This window comes from Glycine max, chromosome 10 (assembly GCF_000004515.6).
Source record: "Glycine max cultivar Williams 82 chromosome 10, Glycine_max_v4.0, whole genome shotgun sequence".
Lineage (NCBI taxonomy): Eukaryota > Viridiplantae > Streptophyta > Magnoliopsida > Fabales > Fabaceae > Glycine > Glycine max.
In genome coordinates this window covers 5,570,905-5,596,485 of record NC_038246.2, presented here as the reverse complement: position 1 = coordinate 5,596,485, position 25,581 = coordinate 5,570,905, and the positions used below count along the sequence as shown (strand labels likewise).

The following is a 25,581-nucleotide window of genomic DNA, read 5'->3' as shown; positions in this document are numbered from 1 at the left end:
TGTTATGTTATTTTTATTTTAACAACTATTTTTATTACTAAATTATTTTTTATGTTTAATATTAAAATAATTTATAAAATTAAATTAATTAATACTATTGTAAGAAATTAATTTACTTAATGATAATTGTAGAAATTAATTAATTTTTTAAAAAAATTAATATTATTTGATAAGTTGTAAGTTAATATTATTTTTTAATATTAGTACCAAAACATTTTAATATTTTTTTAAAATAAATATGTATTAAATTTTAACATTTTTATTTAAATTTAAGTTTTTTGTATTATTTTTTAATTTACAAAAAAATAATAATCCTTAACATTAGTAAAAATATAGAAAATATATTAAATAAAGCAATATGAAAAAATATAGAAAATATTAAATAAAACTAAAAAAATAAAACAGACACTAATTCCTTAAATAATTAAAATAAAAAATTAGTTATGATTTAAAAAAAAATACACTACGACTTTAAAGTCGTGCAAAAAAAAAAATTTGAAGTTGTAAAATAATTTAGGACTTCTATGAAAAAAAATCATTTACCACTTTAAAGTTGTGTTAAAAAATAAACTCTTACGACTTTAAAGTCGAGTTTAAAATTTTTTTACGACTTCAATGAAAAAAAGAAGAAGTCACAACTCAATTTACGACTTTCAATTCAAAAGTCGTAGGTTACCCAATGACTTATTCCTTTCGGGGTATTAATTTAATTTTTACCCCCACTTGATAAATTTGAAAAAAAAATTCTCAAGTGGTCGTTTGCCCCATCCAAGTTAGTGTGACATTAAATTTCAAATCAATATCCCAATAAGGATAATTTTTTTTTTGCCCCACCAAATTTCTAGAAGAGGACAATTTGTTTTATAAGTCATAACGGATGTTACGACTTTTGAATTGAAAGTCGCAATATTAATTATAAATTATATTTTTTTAATTGAAGTCGTAATATATTTTACAACTTTATGTTGTTTCGAAATAATAACTTTAAAGTTGTAAGAGTTTTTTTTACGACTTTAAAGTCGTAAAACATATATTTTTTAAAAATTGATTTATTAAAGTCGTAAATGAATTTAAGACTTTCAATATTTTTTTTGGGTATATTTTTTTAATATTTTCTACATTTTTTGTATATTGTTTATTTAATAGATTTTCTATATTTAATATTCTATATATTTTTTTATATGCTTTTATTTAATATTTTCTTAATTTTAGTATATTATTTTATTTATAATTATGTATATTTTTTGTTTATTGTTTCATTTAATATACTTTCTATATTTAATATTTTCTCTATTTTTAACTAATGTTGAGGATTTTAATTTGTGAATTAAAAAATAATACAAAAGACTTACATTTAAATAAAAATATAAAAATGTATTACATGTTCGTCTAACAAAATATTAAAATGTTTTGTAACTAATATTAACTTATAATTTATCAAATAATATTAATTTTTTAAAAAAAATTTAATTAATTTTTACAATTATCATTAAGTAAATTAATAATCTTGTACATTAGTATTAATTAATTTTATTTTATAAATTATTTTAATATTAACAACATAAAATAATTTAGTGAAAAAAGTAGTTGTTAAAATAAAAACAACATAATACATTAACATAAAATGAACAATACAAATTAAACAAAAGCATAAAAAGTAGAAATATTATTAACCGTTAACTTGCTTTTATGCACAGTTACTACAATTATATTCTTCAGTCCTACACAATGAATATTTCTTAGACTTATTTGGAATTGGTTCATCCATCTTACTATGTATACGAGTAGTGGCGGGCTTCCGGATGTGTCTCATTGCTTTGAATGATCGGGCATAAAATATGAATCCAAATATTAAGGCCATTTATCTTCACTTCCAAAGGAATGAAACTAATGCTGATAAACTTTATAAATGTTTTCCAACTTGTATACAGGGTCAACAAAGTCATCGTAATTTAATTTGCAAGAAGTACATGTTGCAATTGCATGCGAGCAAGGAATTCGAAGTGTCTGAAATTCTCCACAGCCACACCACCATTCGTTCAATTTGATAGTGCATATCATTGCTCGTCGCCCAAGTCACATATTAGCTATTTCTTGAACCTCAAACTCCCTTATTTCCCAGTACATCTGAACATAATGCAAGGTAGAAATGTGTCAATTCTCTTGCATCATGACATATACCTCTTCAAAGTACATGTGTCCTGTATTTATCATATTCATGTCCTTAGTAACAAATGAGTCATTTATTTTATTAAATGTTTCGTTGACTAAGGCAGTAATAGGAAATGTTCGGGCTCCTTTCAAAATAGAATTTATACATTTGACAAGGTTGATAGTCATATGCCCATATTGTTTTCCTTCATCACAGGCTCGAGTTCATTTACTCTTGGGAATTTGGTTCAACCAATTTGCTGCTCGTGGAAACTCTGATTGCATTGTGAGTAACTTTGCCTTAATTTGTGGTTTCCTTATCTCATATCTTACGGCAAAAGACAAACTGATGAATAATATTAATGTTGAACACATAATAATGCAAGAATTTGATGCATGAAATGGTTAGAAGCTTACCCATATTGATGCCTTGTTTTTTTTACGTCAACATTTTTAAACTCTTTGTTAAAATTTGATGCAATACACAAAAGTTCTATCTGGCCCAGTCCACCCAATTCGTTCTGATGGTAGAGCTACTATATCCATTTCAAGTGCTTTCTATTTAGTTGTCCATGCCTTTTTGTATGTCGCAGTATAACCAAAGCATTGTAGCATGTATTTAATCAAGGTGTTGATTTGGATACCATAATTTGTTTTCACTGAGTGAACAATATTATGAATAATTACATATGAGTCTAACCTAACATGATCTTATGATATGAGTAAAGTTGTGCAAGTGAGTACCATTTATTTTCTTTATCTCCCACCTCCTGCGTATTTTGCTGAAGGATGCTCTCACCCTCTAATGACATCCATTACCATATTGTCGCTCTTGCTCTCTTCAACATCATAATTAAATGCATGTAGAAAATGAAATTGTTTAATGACATTCACAACTGCTTGTTTTGATTCAAATATCATGCCTTCTTAAAGGTCATAGGAGTCATTCGTACTGTCACTCCTTCTATTCTAATAAGGATTTAAGAATGGTAGATCTTCTGATAGTTGGCTATTAATAGTTTCAAATTATGAAAATGACCCACACTGATTTTGATTGCTTGATCCTCCACTTTTGTGAACATCGTAGTCCTAATCCTCATCACTAAAATCGCTAACATTATCTCTTACTATGAGTTCTTCACCCGCCATCTCTGGACAAATAAAAGTGTAATTTATTAGTAAAAATGTGAATAATTTATAGTATCTAACATTAAATAAAAACATATTGAGAAGATCGTAAAATGACTACAATGACTTCTAAGGAAAATGTGAAAAGATGGAGAAGATTACCAATGAGCTCAAGTGCTAGACAATGTCTCTTTTATAATGGAGATGAAAGTCATATGTTTTGCATGAGTTCAAAGGAATTAAAGCCTCCATGACTTTCATTTGATGTATAGTATTTTTGTTATAAATAAGTATAACTTATAAAAATTTTGTATAAATAATAATAATAATTAAAACCATAAAGTTTTTTTGTTATAAATAATTAAAACCCTAAAATAATATTAACTTATAACATATAACATTTTTAAATAACTAAAACCCTAAAACAATATTAACTTATAACATATAACACTTTTAAATTACTAAATCCCTAAAATAATATTAACCTATAACATATAACATATAACATTTTTAATTAACTAAAACCCTAAAATAATATTAACTTATAACATATATGCTTGTTAAATAAATAAAACATAAACACGACTTTAAAGTCATGCCACATGTCACAACTTTAAAGTTGTTCCCTACCTCATGACTTCTAAACTACAATACCACCATTAACCTACCTAAAAACACTAAGGTCGTGGCCATTTTTACAACTTTGAAGTTAAGCCATGTGCTACGACTTCTAAGTCGTGTGACTCATGCATGAAAAAAATGGAAATAAGAATATTGGATATAAGGAAATGCAGGTTAGTCGTGCATGAAAATAATGGAAATAAGGAAATGCAGGAGGCTCGTGCAAATGGAAATAAGGAAATGCAGGTTAGGCTCATGCAAAACAAGAGAAAAAGGCAGATGAAGCTTGTGAATAATGCAAAAGAAAGTGAATATTGCATGTTAACTCGTTGGCAAGTGTACCAAATTTGTCACAAGTAGTAAAGTACTCGGAAGTCCGAGTGTCGAATCCACAAGGACTTTGTTTGTACTTAGATTAATGCAAATCCAATTTAAAAGAAATAGATAAATAATTTAAAATAAAGATAAGAAAATATAGGAGATAAGATAAAGATTTAAAGGAAAGGATAAAAGATTTAAAGATAAAAATAGAAGATAGAGAAGATAAAATATTTAAATTAAGATATGATAAAGATAAAAGAAAATAGAAGATAAAAGATAAGATAAGAAAAGTAAAAGATAAAAATAAAATAAAATTCAGAATTTGATAAGGTTGGGACCTGACCTGCCTTGTTTGCCTAGGATGTATGAGTTTATGATTTTTCTTTATCAATTTAGGTGATTCTATTCTACCCACATCTGTTCAATTACTTACCCCTGATTCCTCATGATGACAAACCTATTTTATTTATTTATCTTCCAAATTCCTTTGCAAAGACTCAACAAATAAAATGCATGAAGTATGAATTCAAGATGTTTGCAAGAATGCATGTGCATAAAATTATCATTCTATTCCTAGCAATGATTTTCTTATGAAATCCTTTCTTTTTGTTCTATTAGAAGTTACCCTCTTCCGAGCGTCTAACCCCTAAAACCAAATCATGCATACCTTCTCTAAATCTGATTTAGAAGTTACCCTCTCCCGAGCGTCTAACCCCTAACAGAATATAAAGATGAATAATGCAAGATAAAAGCATAAAAGATAATAGAATAGAAAACACCTTTGCATTGATAAATAGTGAGTACATCATACATCGCTTGACTTTTAGGCCTGCCAAGCCCTAACTAGGGGTTTAGCCACTCATGGCCATTGAGGGCTTTCCAATGGATGGGGTATAAGAACTGATGGGATAAGAGGGTTGAAAGAAAGGGAGTAAATGAAATCCCTAGGTGAGGGGGTTCTAGGGTTGTGTCTCCTCCTTGGCTTGACTCTCTTTTTATAATTGTTGGAGTGGACTTGGGCCTGATGCTAGAAATCTTCATTTTTTGATATTTTTGATATCTTTTGGATTTGTTTTGCTTTTAATCATATCTTCCAGAGATTTCCTGATATTTTGGATATTTTCTTGATCTTTTTCTCTTTTAATCTCTCCTTTTCATATCTGCAAGTCATAAATAAAAAAATATCAAATCTTAATATTTAAGCCAAAGATAACTGCTAAATAAATATTTTTAAAGATATTTTCAATATATTTTTACTATCAAAATAACTCATATTTAGCAGTTATCATTGCAACTCATGCGTAAAGAGTCTTAGCTTGCATGACATGAATTATGGAAATGACTATACAAGAATTTACTATGCTGCTCGTGAATGATGAAGAATCTTAGCTCGTGAATGATATTGCAGACTGAATGATGAAACTCATGAATGATAACTTGAAGAACCCAAAGACTACACCTTTAACAAAGTTCAAACCTATGAGATTCTATTCTAGACATTCAACATGATCTCAAAGGCATGTCATTGTTTCTCATGTGAACTCAAAGGCATTACCTGAAGTCAAGTCATGTACATTGCAGAGGCATGAGATGCTCAAAGTTGGCTAATGACAAATGCATGACATGTGAACTCAAAGGTATGAATAATTTGCACTATCTACTGATGCATGACACGCGAACTCAAAGGAAACTTCTCTCATGTAGTCTACCTCCACTTGGTCTTTCATTCTTCTTCATTCTAATTTTCATCCCACCAAACTTCTCTCACAAAGCTTATTTCTTTTTCCCACATTCCACCTTTTCCATCCTTCTTGCAATCTCTTGTTTTTTTTTTTTTGAACCAATGGAACATGCATAACCTGGCCTATTGATGGCTCATTGTTGTGCCTACAACACAATCATATTTTAAATCAAGTATGGGAAGACCAAGAAAGAATGATTTGTCCAAGGTGTAATTATGTCTGGTCTTTTACGCATTTGGATCGTATAGATAATCGTGTGAAAAACTTAATAAATGAAACTAGTTTTGGTCGTGTTATAACTATCAGCCAAATTGATATTAATCAGCATTTGGTCACTGCGTTGATTGAACGTTGGAGACCCAAAACTCACATTTCATTTTCCAATTGGGCCTTAAGATTGACAGACGGTCGGTAACTTGTGTCATTACTGGTGATGTACATGTTGCTTATCATGTCTTACTTGGAGACATTCCACCTGATAAGTATATCAAGGAAAAAATGATTTATCTAATTTGGCTATGGCAAAATTTTCAACAACTTATTGATCGTGATGATGTGATTGCACAACATGCTAAAGCTCATATCATGATGCTCAAAGGCAGATATTTGATGCAAGATACATCAAGAACAAAGGTTTATTTTATGTATCTCTTTTTGTTATCAAATTTAACAGATTTACCATTAATGTCATCACCGACAAAATGAAAAAAAAAAATATCGCAAAAGAAGTATATGGTAAGATATGACATTGGTAGACCACATATCTATAAATCCCTGCGTCACCATTAGCATATTTATTTATAACAATGACAGAACAGAATTTATGACACCAAGAATAATGCATTAATTCTACCATCCAACAAAGTTAGAGAAGCAAAAATGTACCGTTGGTAGAAGGCCACGTATAGCTTTACATTAACACAAGCATCTTGCACCAGCAGTGTCTATGCTGAGAACCATATATTGATAAATTAATAACAAAGATAATGCGTCATGATGCTAGTTGAAAGAAAACACCCATAAGATGATTCAAATGTAGTAATTTCTATTGTTAAACACGATCTGTATTTTTTTTTTTTACTTTTATTTAAATCACGGTAAATCATTATTTCCATTCACATTCACACACGTGTATATATATATATATATATATATATATATATATATATATATATATATAAATTAACAGTTTGGAAGTACAATTAACCGCCATATATATTGCCATAAATACATATTAGCCGCCATAAAGTTTTAAAAAACAAAAACCGAAGAAGAAATTGTCTTTGGAAGTACAATTTCTTCGTATTAAAATCATCTTTTGAAACACAATTCACTTATTTTTGTAATTTTTTTAAAAATCTATCTATTTTGATAATTTATGAAAAAATATTACATCATTACAGTATAAAAGTCAACAATCATTTTGAAAACACTGAATGCCCATTTTTTTTTATCTTATATATTTTGCATCCCAGATAAAAATAATCCGTTCCATAAGTCGTAAAAAAAACTTCGTACCCCATTGCCCAGAGACTCTTCACTATACGAAGGCATGGGGGAGGGATGTTGTCATAAGATAATGTTTTTTACTATAAATATTGCTTTATATGTATAGCCAAGCCATGAAGCATATCCAGCCTCAGGCACATTAGTTCAAGCCTTCAAGCACAAAAATGATAACCATTGTTGCTTCTTACAATGTCACTCCAAATCAGCCAACTCCCAGTGATCCTATTTGGCTATCCGATAGTGATCAAATTGGGCACCTACGTCATGTAAACACTATCTATGCCTACAAATCAAGACCCAACAACACCATTGATATTGAGAGGATGAAGAACTCTCTTAGCAAGATTTTGGTGCCATACTATCCAATAGCTGGCAGATTGAAGCTGACAAAAAATGGTAGAATGGAAGTGGATTGCAATGCAAAAGGAGTGACATTGATTGAAGCTGAAAGCACAGCCACATTTGGTGATTATGGAGACTTTGCACCTTCCGATTCCACCATGGAACTTGTTCCAAAAGTTGATTATACTCGACCCTCAGAGGACATGCCGCTAATGCTAGTGCAGTTAACAAGGTTCTGTGGTTTTATTTTTTTTATCGGTAAATATTAGTTGTTAATTAGAATGTTAGTTTTTTGTTAGCAAGAGTAGATTGAACCCGTTATCTTTCCTCTTTTTCATTCTCTTTTATGCATCCAATCCATCTTATATATCCAGGTTCTGTGGTGGTGAAGGTCTTGCCATTGGAGTTGCTTTCTCTCATCCTTTGGTTGATGGTACTGCCGCTATTTTCTTCATCAACCGATGGGCAAAGCTGGTTCGAGGCGAAGAACTGGATCCCAATGAAGTTCCTTTTCTTGATCGAACACTACTCAAATTTCCAGAGCCATCAGAACCATGTGTTGATCTCCCAGAGTGGAAGCCTGTAAGGTTCATGCCAGACAACATTGCTGAGCAAAACAAGATAAGTGCTATATTGTTGAAACTCTCATCAAGCCAAGTGGAGAAGCTGAAGAAGAAGGCTAATGAACAACCTTCAAAAGAAGGGGTAAGACCTTATAGCAGATTTGAAGCTATTTCTTCTCATATATGGAGATGTGCATCTAAGGCTCATCACGCTCATGCATCTGATGAGAATCACCAACCAACTGTAGTTACGTTTAGTGTTGATATTCGCAATAGATTGAATCCACCTCTCCCTCAGAATTATTTTGGGAATGCTTTGGCAAAAACACTGACTCCTAAGTGTAGTGTGGGAGATATCTTATTAAACCCATTAAGCTATGGGGCTCAAAAGATAAGGGATGCGGTTTATGCGGTTACATATGAGTATATAAGGTCACACATAAGTTATGTTTTAGGGCAAGAGCAATTGGATAACATAAGGGCTTTTTTCTCGGGACAAGGAGACCTTATTAATGAACCCTATTCTGGGAATCCTCATAACATTCTCATCACAAGCTGGATGAGCTTGCCAGTGTATGATGCAGATTTTGGTTGGGGAAAGCCTGTGCACTTTGGTTTAGCAAAAGTATTTCGAGAAGTTAGGGCACATATTATTATAAGCCCTGATGGAGATGGTGTTCTTATTTCCATGAATTTCCTGACAGCACTTATGGATCTTTTTAAAAAATTCTTCTACGAGGATATATGAAGAAATATCCATACCAAACCAGCTTTGTGCAAGGAAGAATTACATGTGACTCGTCATTTTCTGTGATCAATAATTTACATGTGATTTACCGTTTAATATGTTAAATAATTAAAGATCCTGTTTTTATTACGTGATTTATTTTCTTTTATTTTTCATGGTGGTATATTTGAGTGTATAATCTTTGTTTAAAAAAATCTGTACATTTAAATTATAAAATTTATCTAAGGATTGTGAAAATTATGATAATTTTAGTTTTCATCACTACTACAAAAATGTCTTTTTATGTCGTCTTATCTACATCGGTTATAAAAAAACCGATGTAGATGGAATTTTTAAAAATAAAATAAATTTTTTTAAGCTAACGACAACGGTTTTATAGAACCGCCTTCAATGTGAAGGTTACAAAGGCGGTTTTATAAAAACCGTCTTTGTTAGTCACCAAACTACTACGGTCTTTTTGACAACTGCATTTAATTTGAAGTTATAAATTTTTTAATTATTTTTTATTTCAGTTTTCCCTCTTTATTAATAAAATATATTATACAAAACGTCTTCATTTATGCGAATTTGGATGGAAGATTCTGGAAACGTTCCTTTCACCCTCATCAGATCGATAACAGAGGAAGAGGAAGAAGGAAGAGGAAGAGTCTGAGTCGCTCGTCAGTCGCTGCAACGGGATGATGATTGTAGCCAAATGCAAAGCCACGTGGACCGCCCATGCCGGCGCATAGGACAGCCTCATAGTACAAAAAAGGGTTTGTCATAGCACCGCGCCGGTAAAGTGCTGGAAAGGGAATCGAGTGGATGCGATTGCGGCGAGGGCAAGGTTGAGGTCTAGAGGCGAGGAATCGGCGGCGACATCGCAGTCGCGGCTAGAGGACTCGACGATGCTGCTCTAGCTGGGGCTCAAGTTCTTAACATTTTCCAAAGGGAGAGGGAAGTTTGTCTTGGCCTTAGGGCCACGAAACTCTCGTGCTGCGGCGTCGTAGGCACGCGCTGTCGCCTCCACAGTGTCGAAGGTTCCGAGCCAGACGCGGCTCTTCTGGCTGGGATCTCTGATCTTCGAGGCGTATCTCCCCCATGGCCTCTTTCTCACTCCACGAAAATGCACCTCCGGTGATATTGATGATACATGCAGGAGCCATCAGCCATGCTCATGTGGGATCTGCATCTGTGTTGGTTGGTGATATTGATGATGCATTGGACTCTGAAAAAAGGTAACGTTCTTCACATTATTAACTAATTCAAGTATTATTTGTCATTCTGGCCTTGTTCTTATCGTAATATTGCTACCATTGTATCTGCAAGTTGCATAGCAAGCAATATTCTTTGATATCAGGAATTATCTGTATTTTGCAATTTGCAATGATATTTGGTTTTACATTGTGTCTATCTGGCTAAAATAGTAATGGTTGGATTATTTTTCTTTGTCATGAATTGTTTCTGCAGGTACTTGAAAAGGGGTGTGAATGATCGGGGGAGGGTTGCTAATGATGTTGAGACAGAGCAGATTGTCCTTGATGAAGAATCAGGCTCTTGCAAGGGAAAGATGAGTTCAGTTGTGCAAATGCGTGGATCAATACCACTTTTCTGGTCACAAGAAGCATCCAGATTTAGCCCCAAGCCTGATATAATTTGTATGAGAGTAGTTGAGATTAATATTTATCGTGTTCATTGTTAAATTCTATGCTTTTATAATACATCTAGCTCTCTTTTGACGCCCCCCGTTTTGACTTCCAGTGCAGAGGTATGATCCAACATACCAAGCAACAAAATTGCATTTTGAAGACCTAGCTAAGAGATATGGCAATCCAATTATTGTTCTGAATTTGATTAAGGTAATTCCTCATATAAAAATAGTTAGTGCGTTAACAAATATGAATTTACATGTTTTTTTATTCCTTTCACATTTTTTCTTTGCATTAATGAAATGCTTCTTTTATAAAAAGATAATTTATACTTTGTTGTTACTCATTTAAATGATGAAATACAGACAGTTGAGAAACGGCCTCGAGAAATGATGTTGAGGCGTGAATTTGCAAATGATGTTGGGTATCTGAACCAAATTCTACCAGTGGAGAACCATCTTAGATTTATTCACTGGGATTTTCACAAGTTTGCAAAGAGGTAAGCATGTTACGCTTTATCTTTTTGTCTCACGGTAGCAGTCTCTTCATTTTTTTTTTCTTTTTTTTGCATTTCAAATTTAAATTTGACTATTTCCTATTCTTCTCTGTCATTTTCAAAGCAAGTCTGCCAATGTTTTGGCAGTTTTAGGAGCTATAGCAAGTGAAGCGCTCGATTTAACTGGTTTTTACTACAGTGGTAAACCCAGCATCATTAAGAGAGCCAACAAGAGCAATCAAACAAGCACAGGGAGGTATGTCCATCATTGAAATTGTTACTTAACATTAAACAGTCTTTTTCTTGTTTCTTCATGTAAGTTTTAGTTGAATCATAACTCTTAACTTGAAAGAAAGCAAAGATATGAAAAATGCAGGGATATGTGACCTTTTCCCCTTCATAACTTTTGTTATGAGGTTTAACGACATGTTCTTGTAGAGACAGACTGTCTGTTATATATGATCTTTCCACAATTAGAGGATATAGAACTAGTAGTCTCCATTAAAATGATAAAATGATTGAATAAGCTCATATCCTTTCTTTTCATTTTTTGGATCTTATACTTAAGATTTCCTGTGTTATCTATTTTTGGATTTTGAACTAGAAGATTGCTTTGGATAATCAGTTTTCGATGACTGAGGGGAAACTTGATTTAATCTGTAATGAATAATGATGATTGCTGACAATAATGAACTGCTAGGTCTTAGTAGCAATGCCACCCAAGAAATAATAGCATTATACCAGTAGTCAACTATCTATGTTATCTCTCCTGTTAGGGTCTTTAAGCCTAGGCTCCATTTTGGGGGATAAGATGTAGTTTAAAGCTGTAATTTGATTCTGGTTTTATATTTGTATTGCACAAGGATTTATAAAGTAAATTGTAATTTTACATTTAAGTCTATGTTGATGATTAGATGTATGATTTAGATTTTATAATAACACATAATATTGTTACCATAACTTCAAACTTAAATGCATAAATAATTCAATGAGTATTTTATTTTGATGGTGGTAAGGTAACAACACTTGTGGCTATATCAGTAGAGTCTCTACTGGAAAAATGGAAAATGTTAGAGATTTAATATAAAATCATTGATGCCAGTGTTATTTCCGGGTGATTCTTATTTTTACTGAATATTATTGCAGTTCTATTTTATAATTGTAAAAGTGCAAGATGTTGCTTTAGAGAAAGGAAGTTCTATTTTTATCTTCAACTCATTATGTATTTTTATAGGGATACTTCACTGAGAGATCTGAGAGCTAGTTCTGTGGATCTTGTGAGGATTGGGAACAGTAATGAAATGATAAATTCTGTGGTTAATCAAGACAAAGAGACTGACATGAATTTAAATATAGCTCCATCATTAAGCAAGAAAAGGGTTTTTTGATTGGACAAAATTTAAATATAGTTCTTAACATGTTGTTTGTCATGTTCTGTTATTAGAATTGAAATTTATCTCAAGGTTTGTACTAAAAAAATATGTAGATTAAATTAAACTCCAATAGGAGAAAACTGCATGACGCAATTCACACTTAGTTGAAGATAAAAATATGAGAAAACTGATTTTCAGCTATCTCCTTAACTATGGTTTAGAAGGTGAGTGTGTTCTCTGCTCACCTTATCTATGGTTCACAGGTGAATGGTTCAGTGATCCACTCACCATCAGAGTTTGATGCAGCTTCAATGGCTTTTGAGATCCCTCTCCTAACCTATGGTTAAGAGGTTAGTTGATTTTCAGCCCTTGTGTTTGTTCTTGTCTTGGTTGAGAATACACATGTATTGCATAATAAGACAGAACTCTGAAAAAATGTCTCCATTCATTTTCACCTACTACATCATATACATCCTTAATCCTTCAATGACTAGTTGTAGTTGTAAGCCCCTAATCTTTGTCTGATTTCTGATTAATCAAATGGGAAAACTAGTTTTTGTTTGCATTTTAATCTATGTGGTTTGACAGATTTTTTTATTGAATTCAGTGGGACTAATTGTTGGAGATGTGTGTGTTCTCAAGTTAAACGTATGTTTTTGGATTGGTTGAAAAAGGTTTTGATGGAGTCTCTAGTACATAACTATGTAGAAATTATGAACAAATTTTTCTATTTACTGGTGGTATTTATCAAGTTGATTTAAGTGATTATTTAAAAAATTTGATTTTTTAATCTTAGAATTAATTTATGCTAATTCTCATATTCAAATAGATAAATGACCAGGAAAATTAATAAAAGTTCAAGAAAAACACAAATGAACTATAACGGAAGTTTGTGAAATATTTGGGATAACATTAAAGTTTGAAAAAAATGCCTAGCAGAAAGAGAGAGTATTTATGGTGGAAAAAAAAAATGCCTAGCAGATAGAATATTTAGTCCATTTATTATTTTCTCTATTTATATTTTTTAATTTCCTTCTATCCTTCTTCCCTGCATCCCATTTTGGGTGGAGGTCTACCATTTTACTCAAAACCATACAAAAAAAAAAAAAAATCAATTCCAGTGGATATTTAATTTAATTTTATAAGTGGTAATAAACCGTGTTCTCTAAAAATGGGGTGTATTTAGCTGAAAAGAAGACAGGAAAGAAGTAATAAAAAAGAGAAAAAAAGATAGAAATGAGGTAGAAGCATATATAGTTTTTATAACCAGATCAAAATGATCAATTCGATTATTATACTATCATGCAAATAGTATTTTTATCATGCACAAAGTATTTTTATACTATCATGCACATAGTATTTTTATCAAATATTATTTGTTAAGTTACCAAATAAACTAATGCATAATTAAAATAATAAAGGAAAAATTCACAAAAACAGAAAATATATAGAAAGCATATATAGAAAAGCTTTAAAGAGAGAACAGTGTAGAGAAAGCATATATAGAAAACCATGGACGTTGTATGTATACTATAAAGTCAACAAAAAGTACTAATAAAATTGTGGATGCTGAAAGAGTTAGTTAATATAAGCAACATAGCTTCTTGTATTGTATTACATATTTGTATTGTATTCAGTAACTAATTTGATAGCTGAAAATTGACCTGGGTTCATAAATTTCAAAAAATAAAAAAAAATGTCTCATTCTACATCGGTTCAAATATAACCGATGTAGAAACAATCACTATTCTACATCGATTCTAACATCACAGCCGATATTAATGTCAATGTTTACATTGTTTGGTTAACATCGGTTTTGTATTGAAAATCGATATTGAAGCTACATTTAAAAATATTAGAACGCGAGTCCTATTTTCCTCGCGCTCTCTTCTCCTCCGTCTAAGGTTCGTGTTCATGACTCTATCTCAACATCTGCAACCCCTGTGACAGCGTGCCACCGTGACACCTCGCCACCATGCCCAGGTATTTTGTTGTAACCTTATTTTCCGCGACTCTGTCAATACCATTGCTGCAACCTTGTTTTTATTTTATCCACACTTTGGTCAAGCATAAGTACCTATTATGTATATGTAATTAGGTAATGTCGTGAATTGCTAAATGCATATTCCAAGCCTTTTAGTTCCATTTTAACTTGGTTTGTCGCTATTCCCTTTATTTTGTGGCTGGCTCAATCAATTACCAGAGCAATTGTACAAGAGTTTTTTTTAAAAAAATTTTAAAGGTATGATTTTTGTTACATTTCCTTTTTCATACATATGATGATTTATTTGATAGCACTGGAGTTACAAATCTTGTTTCACTGGTCAATGATCTAAGGGTTTCTAAAAAAAAAGGACAGTTACAAGGTAAATGTACTATCTGTGTTCTATCTTTAGACGGGAAGATTGTTACTGCTTCCCTTTTTAATAGTACTTGATTCATAGCAAATAGTTGTGGCCATGTGCATGGCAGGCCCTTTGCCCATGTTCTTAAAGCTAGAGATTTTTGTGTAAAAAGGTGTTTGACTTGTATCTATTTTTCATTGGTTCATCTTAGTATTTGAATAGTCATGGACAGGGAATCAACTTGCACTATTCTCAGTTAATAGCAATAAGTAGTATGAGTCATGAGTTCTAATATTATATTTGCTCATGGTAAGTAATATGAATCATCATATTTGTTTTTCCCTAGACCAAAGGGGAGTGATCTCATTAATTGCAACCAAGGGAGAAAGTTGGTTCTCCAATGGTATTTGTATATGATGATCAGATTCAAGAGGTAAGGGATTGAGAGATCGCAGCAAACCTTAAGGCAACTATGGTTAGCCATTTTTTATAACTTCCTTCCTTAACCTTAGTCTTTGTCACTAATGTCTATTTTCCTATAGGGTGATCACTCACAACCCCTCAATTGGGGGGTTTCGGTTTGCTTGTTCTTGGTTGTTGTTTTCTTTTTTAAAGTGCTTCAAATATAATTAGGTAAACATAGACATTTAAACCAATGTGAAGTAACTGTTGTGTGTTAGTATCATTCAGAAACTACTATTTATATGGTTGCTAAAGTGCATACAAAAAAAAGGATTTTCAGGTGTGGGGTCACATGTATTATAGGAGGCAAGTTGGCAGCACCAACTTAACAGTTAACTTAACATCAGTTAAGTTGTGTTTGGTCTCTCACTTGGATCACCAACTTAATAGCTTCCATGTTTTGCTTCTTTTTTTTTTGCATGTTCTCAACTTGTGGACATTCGTGGTTGATAAACTATGGTGACGTTTGAATAGAGTGATAGAGAGGGTGAGGACTATAAGAGGAAGTGGTGGTCAATGTAGGTAGTAACTGGTGAGGTAGTTTTTCTACTGAGGATTAAAATAAAGACTACTACTACTATCACTTGCCACGTTAGGATGGTATTTACATGAATAGTAGCAGATTTAAGTTCTCAACTGCATAACTAATAGATTAAATAAATTGAAGAAAGTTTGCATGATAAATTGAACGCACTTCTTATTTATCTGGTTCTATATTAGCGGAAATGGCAACTTAATGTACTCATTGCTTACAGTGATTATCACGGTTGCTACATAAATATCGCTAGCATCAATTTTGGTACAACCAAATGATGACAAGGACTTAAGGTTTTTTATTATGACCCAAATATTCAATTAAATTAACATAATGAACTTTTTTATTATGACCCAAATATTCAATTAAATTAACATAATGAACTAGCTCCAAAAGATTTTTGACAACTATAACCTCGTGGAAGTGTAGAAAATGAGTTGTAAGATTAATATTCTTGATTCACTTTGCACTTAGTTTACTATAACTACCACTTATAAGAAAATTGTTCATCAAATTTGTTTATTGTATGAATAAATTTTATGACTCAAACTATAATTCATCACATTGATTCAGCACTTAGTTTAGTATAACTACCACTTATAATTTTTATTGACTGTTTTATGCGTCTTAAATGAGATGAATTTGTTTTGCTAAGATGAGACTTGTTTTGTAGTAATGGTTTGATCACTTGCTTTTCCTCTTGTTGACTGCTTTATGTGTCTCTAATAAGATGAATTTGTTTTGGAAACAAATTCATTGGTTCTTGGTCAGAAATTGGTATGGATTCCACTGCCAAACTCAAATATGTGTAAGGCACCTAAAGCCCTTTAAGTACACTTCTTATATATCTTTGGGTCTGTGTGCATGCTTGGTCTATTTTGTTATTCATAATTTCTCTAGCAAAAATAATTTTTTTAATTATAGGACAACTCCAAAACCTCCAGGCAATATCACTGTCACCAACCCTAACTATTTCCTCTAACTTTGAGGTACATTCCCCTATGGTTTATTATTTGTGCTGACTGATGGTGTGCTTATTGGGTGCATGTGCTACGACATGGTTTTCCATTCTTTGACTTTTACACAATATGTTTGTTTATTTCCATACTCAATTGAGAGAATCGTCTCCATTCTTTGTCTATTTAAAGAGGTTACTTACATGTAGGTTGATTATACTGACATGGTCTTCCAATAAGGTATCTTTGGTTTAAAATAATTTCACCAGTGAAAAGTAGGCATGTTAACATTAGCACTGTTTGTCTGGGACTTGGGACTAGTTGACACCAACGAGTACTCGATGACAATGATTGCTAAGAGACTTAATACAAATATACCTGTATGAGTTGAAGTATTATTCATTTGTTATATCTCTTTTTGTGTGTGGTTGTGTTTTGTTTTTAATCTATTTTAGTAGCAAATATAATATATAAACTTGAAGTTAGTTACATGGAAGCATTCAAATATAAAGTCAAGGGTCATTGTTCATTTCATGTAAAGTCTTACTTGATATATCCAAGTTTGTCTTATATCTCACTTAGCATTCAAATATTTAATTTGTAGGCACTATTTGTCTTCTTGTTTGCGTCGTGATCATGACATTCTAGCAATGGTTTTGTATGTTGTTGTATGTGATTAATGACCAGTGCTTTATATACAAGTTTTGTTCATCATGAGTAAACCTTAAATTCCCGTTTGAGATTGAATATACTGATTCTTGCAAATAGTTTGCATTAATCGTTGTATTGAATCTTGAATTATCCGTTTGGACAGTTTGAGAAGAGTCATATTTTTATGGAAGATTCATACGTTAAGGTTAACATTATTTTGTTGAATTTGATGAAATTTCGGAATAATGCATTTCTAGTTGTTCTCTGAGTGCATACTCCTATTTTATATAAGTACCCAAAAAAAAAACAATAGTTAAAAATGCAAATGAGAAGTATAACAATTAAGAATCAAAATATAAATAATATATATTTTAAATATCATCAAACCAAATTCACATAACATTTTTTTTATAAAAGATATATAATGTATTTTTTTACTTTTAGTGCCTTTTCTCTTGCTATCTTTAAATTTATTTCTTAAAATTAAGATTTTTGAGTAATGTGTTATCTATATCAAGTTATTTTATAATGTGTAAGTAAATTAATGATGTATAAGAGGAATTAGCTTATACTGATGTAAGACTTTAGTACTCCACTATTAATGACTTTAAATAGAATGTATTTTTGTCAATCTTAACATTGAATTATTTTTTTTTACCTTTTTTTGGTACATTAACCATTGGATTATAATTTTATAACTCATTATCTTGATATTCCGTAAATATTAAATAATAATAATAATAATAGTAATAATAATAATAATAATAATAATAATAATAATAATAATAATAATAATAATAATATTAATTGGTTCCTATTTTCATATATTTTAAAAACACGTGATTTTAATCTTAATAAATATTGATGTAAATTTTTATATATAATCTATGTGATAATAACAGTCCCTATACCATTGTTTTTTTTATCATTTTTTTATACTAGCACAAGTTAAATGAAATTATATTTATATTTTAGTCTTGCTCTCATTCAAATTATATTTATTTTTTTAAACGAAATTATATTTCTATACTAGCTTCAAACAAATTATTCTGATATCAAGTACTTTTGACCCTAAGGCAATGTGTTCAGAAAAAAATTTATAATTAGTTTTATGTGTTATTTTGTTTTTTCAGGTTAGACTGTAATACACACACACACACAATATAATGATGCAGAGCTTCAATCAATTAAGAAAAATAATGAATTGGAAAACTGTCATACATACTTAAAAGATACACAACTAACTGCGCGCCGTGTAATTGCGATACACCATACTGAGTAGATAATATTTATATTTTCATGTTTTATTTATTTTTTGGTTTAATTTTGTTTTTTAAATTAAAAAAAATACTTTGTTTTGTTTTTATGTTTTTATTAAATCATTTATCATATGATATTATCGTGCTGATATTTCAAATTAGTCTTACAATTATTCTTCAATATATTTATCATGAATGTATTTCAATATGTTAGTCGTTTTATATTTTTACTTCATAATTTAGTTTTTTTAAATAATGAACAAAAATAACTTTAATAAAATTAAATATGTATTTCATTGTTTACAATATTTTAAAACATGAGTAACCATTCAAACTAAATAGATAATATTATTTTATAAAATCTATTATATATTTTAATTTTATTAGTTTTGGTTTTCATCTAATAAGTTTTATATAGCTACCACTAAATGTATATAATTATATTATCTATTAATTTTGTGCACTTATAACCTAAATAGACAACTTTATTATGTGAAATATATTATATATTCCAATGTTATTAGATTTAGTTTTCATTTATTTCTTTTCATCCTCTTGCTTGCTAATTTAGTCTTGTTTGGATAGATACTTTTAATGGAATAATTCATTTTAAATAAGACATTAAATATCTATCATTTTAAATTTAGTGTTTAGATAATAATTTAAAAGGAAATTAAATATCTAAAATTTTAAAAGAAATTTTAATTAACAAAAAATGAGTAATATGAAATTCTCTTAAAAATCAAAGAATTTCAATTTTCTCACTTATCTCTCCAGCACTCACACTCGTCTCTCTGCCATACTCAGCCCTCTCTCTATACCATGGCTCATTCCTCTCTCTTGCGGTACTCACTCCTCTCTCTCGGTCTTTTCTCAGAGAGAATATGTTCATCGGCAGCACGTCTGGGACCACGTGAAGGTGATGTGGTTATAAACAAGGGAAGGGAAGTCGCGTGGACGGTGGCTGCTCTGTCCAAGAAGCCGAGGGGAGTGAGAGGGGAAGAGTTAGCAGCACTTGGCTTCAACTGTTCCATAATTAGAACAAGATTCTCTGAACGAAAATGCACTCACACTGGGTAAATGTTATGAATATAATAATACACAACGTGTAGGGAGTGGCTTTATCGGACACATAAATGTTGGAGAAATATATAGTATTATTATCTTACCATTTTCAGAAAATAAAGAAATAATCCTAACCATATCAAGGAAAATTAGACAATGAATATGTAAAATACTACTCTATCCTCCTATATATTCATCACGAAAATTATTATATATTGTATAACATTAAATTTATTTTGAATATTTAATTATTTAAAAAATACTCATGTTTATTTTTATTCTTGAAAGTTTAATTTTTAAATAAATATTTAAAAATGAAAATTTGAATTTAATTGAAATTAAATTATTTTGTCCAAACAAAAAAATTAAAATACAAAAAATTAAATTGCTTCTTCCAAACAAAATATTTATAAAACAAAAAGAATTTAAATCAAGACAATCAAAATATTGTATATTTAAATTTTCTAAAAAAATTTAAATTCCTAATCCAAACACATGGTTAATATACTCACCAAACTGCATGCTTTGAATACTTTCAATTTCTCTGGTAGTTTTGGTTGTTGGAAATAATTTTGTATCCTTAGAATATTATTATTGGTATATTTGGTTGCTGGAACACATCTTCCTTTCTCAATACCTTGCTCATCAATCTCCATCTCCGCATCACCATCTTCATCCACATGAGGTAGTGATAATGGGCGATTGAGGGTAGGCCTCAAAAAATTCAAACCTCTTCTGACCAAAGCTGCTGAATGACCTTGCTTCCATCACTTGGATTGTAACCATTTGCTTTAATTCGATGCAAGTCATCCTGTTTGATTTCTTACCATTATAAGTTATTTTAAAAAAATTATACTGACCAGGTATAAATAAATGATTGATCATGGTAGTAGAGATATAGATTTGGTTGTCAAAGAATACAAATTGCTTTCACACGGTATATAGTGTATTGAAAATGGTGAATGATGGAATATATAGATGAATATATTTAAACACAATGTTTCTTAAGACTTTGAACGTTTTCTTATGCTCTCATACAATTAGTGTATAGTTATATCATTAGTAGTTTGATTTTAATTAATATTGATTATCATTTACTAAATTCGACACAATTATAATTAAATGAATACAATTATATCATGCATTTAAATTTACAACTAGCTCGTGTGTTCATACGGATGACTTACTAGTTTACCTTAATTCCACACATTCCAACATATATCAAGATTCACCTCACTAGTGGCCATTAATAACCTATATGTCAATTAGACTGTGTAGACACCAAGCAGTTCTTTATTCCAATTTCACCTTAAGTGAGATTTAATGAAAATTTTAAAAGAAATTTTTTAGTTTAAATTTGTTGAATTTTTTTTACCAATACATATGATTTTTTTTTATTAATACATATAGTTTTTTTTTAATATATGAGATCTCTTTTACTTCATAGTAATAATAACAATTTTTTTTTTTGCCAGTAAACCTAAAACATAAACTTTAGTTGCGCCCTTACTCTTGGGTCGGTCCTACCCCCAACCCAAGACCCACCACTTGTTGGAGAGACTGAGCATCAGTTCCAACTCCCATTGAAAGTCTCTCCTCCTGGACCAAGACCAAACTCACCTCCCATCCATTCATTCTTTTAACTCTCCCACCGAAGTCTATTTACTTATTTTGTTAAAGTAAATAACCTATGGAAGCACTTTTTGTTAATTCAATAACTTGTATAATAGGGCAGCTATCGCGTATTAGAAAAAGTTCTTTCAAATCTTGAAATAATTAATGTGAAATGAAAAGAATGTGACTTTTGAGGTATTTGTGAATTGTGAGCAGGGTCAAACAGCTTAACAATTGAGTGTTTCAGCACTCATCCTAATAAAATCTAAATCAATATACTCCATACAAAATTATTTGTTGAAGTTCAAAAATACTTCTCTAAAGAGATTAATTAACTAGGAATATATCTACCTTAAATTTAATTTAAATTGTATAATAATTAATTTTATCCTATTAGATTATTCAAGGGTAGATATAAATTATTCTAAATTAGACACAATCTGTTATAAGTTAGAAATAAATTAGACATTTAAATAGCTATTTAATTTACCCAACATATTAATTTTAAGGATCATGGAAATACACTTATTTTTAAATAAAAAATATTGTTTCAAGTTAGAAATAATATAAATAGATAATCTTGACTAAAAACTTATCTCATTGATCATTGCTCTTTATTGTCATCGTAAATATTATAATCAGCTAGCTCATACCTTGGATGTGAGACAGTCAATTAAAAGAGGGCAGCTAGGCAAAGGAGCATAAACAAAACCCCACAGAAACGGAAATATGAAATTTAAACTTTATTATAGTAAGATGTAATTTATGAATATATACATGCAATTAGGGAAAATACGTGATGCTTTATTCATGCTGCATTCTATGGCTCGACCATAGTATATAAACTATATATATATATATATATATATATATATATATATATATATATATATATTTATGTATGGTCTTATTTATATTGTGGAGATGAGGATTCAAGGGCAGAATATGATGGCATAGTCAGGTCCGTTGAAGCAAGTGAAAGTGCTGCTCTTATCATCGTAAGCGTAGGAATAAGCATCAGGACACTGCTCCTCGAAAATCTGAGAGTAGTTCGTAGGTGGACATGTCTCTTCTGTGTCGTAATCTCCTCTGCAACAATATTGATCTTCATTGAAAGCCACACAAGCACTATTGCAAGCAATGACATTACCATCAGACCCTTTCACTTGGAGCTCCGAAGGGCACACATTGACATCGTTGATGTTATTTGGACAACTAGAGGTTTTGCATTCGCCACTTCCACCTTGTGGGGTTATGGACACCGGCACATTGAACCCGTCCACGTTGCTCACGTCGTAGAAATCTTGTCCTCCGTTCGGTGCAACGGTGATTTCCACCAAAGTAGCGGGTGGGATTGCACCGGCACCGTTGCATTCGACTTGACCGGAGGCACAGTCTCCGGTGTCGCATGTAAACCCTCCGTTGTTGGAGCATCCGGTTCGGGCCCAAAACCGGCCCGACCATGGAGATGGAATGTTCACAGAGTTGGTTCCTCCGGGAGCCAACTCGAAACCGGTTGTTGACAGCTGAGGATTTTGGTCTCCGGTTAGGGTTCCTGGCCACACCGTGTATTGGCAATTGTTTGTGAAAGTAACTGTGGCTCCCTGAGCCACTGCTTGCAAAACCAACATCTTCAGTTACTTATGGACACAATGCAAAATCATATTTTTTATATCAAAGTATCACACTATCTATTACATTTTTTTTCAACGTACTCGTTTTTATTTGAACTTTAAGTTCATGTGAATCTCAATAATATGTTCTTATTTTTTATTTGCCCATTCTCATTTTCAAATTAGTAAAATTTAACAAATGAGAGAGTATGTATTAGAAAAATGTAAAAACGTTAAAGGGGATGTTTGTTAACACTCCTCTTAAAATTAAAAAATGCACATGTATTTATTATAAATTTTCTTGTAAGAAAAGTGAATTATTAACAAAATGAGTAGTAGGAGTCCAGAAGACCCTACAAATTTATTTAAGAATATATTCAAAATTTTAAAAGCAAATTTATAACTCAAATCCCATTCAAAAAGATTATTTTTCATAAAACATTAACGTATATTAAAAAAAATATTTTCACCTATAATTTTCAATATGAACTTTAGAAGTGTTTGTAATTTTTTTTTCCTATGGTAGAAATTAATGGATAACAAACTAAAAGTAAAATAGCTTGAATTCTAGCACTCGTGAACTTGTTTTATCCAGGTCAATGGACAGTGCCCATTGCGCGCGAGGAATGCATCATTCTTATCTCGATGATTGAAAAAGGTAACGCATACGTGAAAAATCAAAAGTCAGTTACTTGTATATTTAATGGTTAAAAAATAAAAGAGTAGACTCATCAATATTATTTATTGCTTTTTTATCAAAAAAATGCAGAATAAAATATGTAACGGTATCAGTATAAAGTAGGAGGGTTTTTGTTATCATTATGATATTAGTATAATTATTATTAATCTTGGATGAATAATCTGATTGTTAAGAATTTTTTTAATTATATTTTTTTATTTATAAAATTTAAATTCGACATCTTACTTAAAAAAGAATTTTAAAATTACTCGAGCACCAACTAATTGTCCCTAAACTAAGAGGCTTTACAATGTTTTTTTATGCATGAGAAAATATGTACACCAATGAATGTGATAGAATGATACCACACATGCACGTGTCTCAACGAAAATGAGACAAACAGAAGTTGAATTAATATACCGTAGAAGAGTAATGAAAAACTGAGGCAGAGAGAAAAAATGTTGCTCATCATTTTTAATTTGGTGACTTTCTTGGTGTCTTCCTGTTTTTTCAGGTTGCTGAACGATGAAGCATGAATGAATTGGAACGTGACCTCGCTATATAGGCTATGAGAGTGGAATATTCAACGATACGTGTCAGGTTGGTTGTGAAGCAGTAATTATGACGTGAGGAGTAATTATGAGAGATAACTCTGTCTTTATATAAGACTGCAAGTTATTATTATTACACTCTCACCTACCATATATTTTTATTTTTGCTTAAGGAGTATTTTTTTACTCTTATTGTATGACTTTGTGTAATATTGTATAGTAGAATTGTGTTTTTTTTTCACGGAAGTGTTACTTTTCATGTAATTGCATTTTTTTTTACTTTAATTTGAATTACATATAATTTTGATTATTTTAAGTGTTTTTTAGTTAATTAATTTTTTATTTATAAAATTAAGTAAAGTAGAGCATTTTATTTAAATACAGGATAAATAAATTTTATATAATTATTTAATTATCTAAATTAAAACAACTTATATTCTTTTATAGAATTATAAATGAATACAAAAAAATTAGCATTCGATTCGATTTAAATTTGAAGATAATAATACAACTATAACAAAAATATTTTAAAGATGGTATGGGATTTTTTAGAAATTAAAATAAAATAAGATTTAATTTGAATTTAAAGATAATGAAGTATTCAGACTAACAACAATTGTTACAATGATAACAATAATTAATACAGTTTAATGCCAATTTAAAAATATAATTGTAAGTTAAAATAACTATAGAATTAAAACTAATAATTTTGTCCGTTCATCGCACAAAATAATATTTATTGTTATATAATTTAAATTCATAATGAATAAATATAAAGTTATGTTTACCTATTGATAGCTTGTTTGATATAAAAAATTGATTGAAATTCAATTTAGAGATAGAAATAAAAAGACTATATTGAAAAGAATGAAGAATTAAAAAATTAAAATTAAAAAAAAAAAAAAAAGATAAAAGGGGAATACCGGAATAGTTTGAGATCGATTATCTAGGGAGAAATAGTTTGAAATGCATGCACAGAGGAAAGAATATTAAAAGGGTCTAATTGATAGAATGAGAAGAATGAAAACATTACCCTCCAAGTGATATAATCGAATTTATAATATAGGAATTGGTTTTTAATTACATCTAAATTAATCTTAATTCTTTTAACATTTGTTGTTAATTAAATATTTTAATTTCCAAAATTAAGTTAATTTGATTCTTTTGTCAATTTTTCATATTTTATCATTTTATCTAAATATTCTGGAGTTATGAAGATATGAAATTTT

At 30.4% G+C, this 25,581-nt stretch overlaps 3 protein-coding genes and 1 long non-coding RNA gene across 6 annotated transcripts; 3 read left to right on the top strand and 1 right to left on the bottom strand.

The window, feature by feature from the left end:
- The first annotated feature begins 7,579 nt into the window (after positions 1 to 7,579).
- On the top strand, positions 7,580 to 9,341 carry LOC100814459 (spermidine hydroxycinnamoyl transferase). The gene is made up of 2 exons (XM_003535159.5): positions 7,580 to 8,046; positions 8,189 to 9,341. The coding sequence occupies exons 1-2, from the start codon at positions 7,637 to 7,639 to the stop codon at positions 9,123 to 9,125; spliced, it is 1,347 nt and encodes a 448-aa protein (XP_003535207.1). The 5' UTR covers positions 7,580 to 7,636; the 3' UTR covers positions 9,126 to 9,341.
- A 114-nt stretch (positions 9,342 to 9,455) lies between these two features.
- LOC102670366 (phosphatidylinositol-3-phosphatase SAC1) lies at positions 9,456 to 16,054 on the top strand. 3 transcript variants are annotated; one of them, XR_005886581.1, is made up of 7 exons: positions 9,456 to 10,342; positions 10,575 to 10,762; positions 10,866 to 10,963; positions 11,119 to 11,252; positions 11,374 to 11,505; positions 12,886 to 12,972; positions 13,230 to 16,054. XR_005886581.1 is itself a non-coding variant. In XM_006588741.3 (6 exons), exons 1-6 carry the CDS (start codon positions 10,206 to 10,208, stop codon positions 12,887 to 12,889), a joined length of 693 nt encoding a protein of 230 aa, XP_006588804.1. In that variant the 5' UTR covers positions 9,456 to 10,205; the 3' UTR covers positions 12,890 to 16,054. The 3 variants fall into 3 exon arrangements, 2 of the variants coding, with proteins under 2 accessions (XP_006588804.1, XP_006588803.1); XM_006588741.3 differs by having other exon boundaries at positions 12,886 to 16,054; XM_006588740.3 differs by lacking the exons at positions 12,886 to 12,972; positions 13,230 to 16,054 and adding an exon at positions 12,484 to 12,825.
- Positions 16,055 to 16,342: 288 nt separating this feature from the next.
- On the top strand, positions 16,343 to 17,642 carry LOC121172865 (uncharacterized). The gene is made up of 2 exons (XR_005886585.1): positions 16,343 to 16,772; positions 16,889 to 17,642. It is a non-coding gene; the product is annotated as an uncharacterized lncRNA (long non-coding RNA).
- Positions 17,643 to 22,237: 4,595 nt separating this feature from the next.
- On the bottom strand, positions 22,238 to 24,351 carry LOC100787191 (thaumatin-like protein 1b). Its single transcript, XM_003536965.4, has 2 exons — positions 24,222 to 24,351; positions 22,238 to 23,121 (listed from the first exon to the last, which is right to left on the bottom strand). The coding sequence occupies exons 1-2, from the start codon at positions 24,271 to 24,273 to the stop codon at positions 22,442 to 22,444; spliced, it is 732 nt and encodes a 243-aa protein (XP_003537013.2). The 5' UTR covers positions 24,274 to 24,351; the 3' UTR covers positions 22,238 to 22,441.
- Positions 24,352 to 25,581: the final 1,230 nt, after the last annotated feature.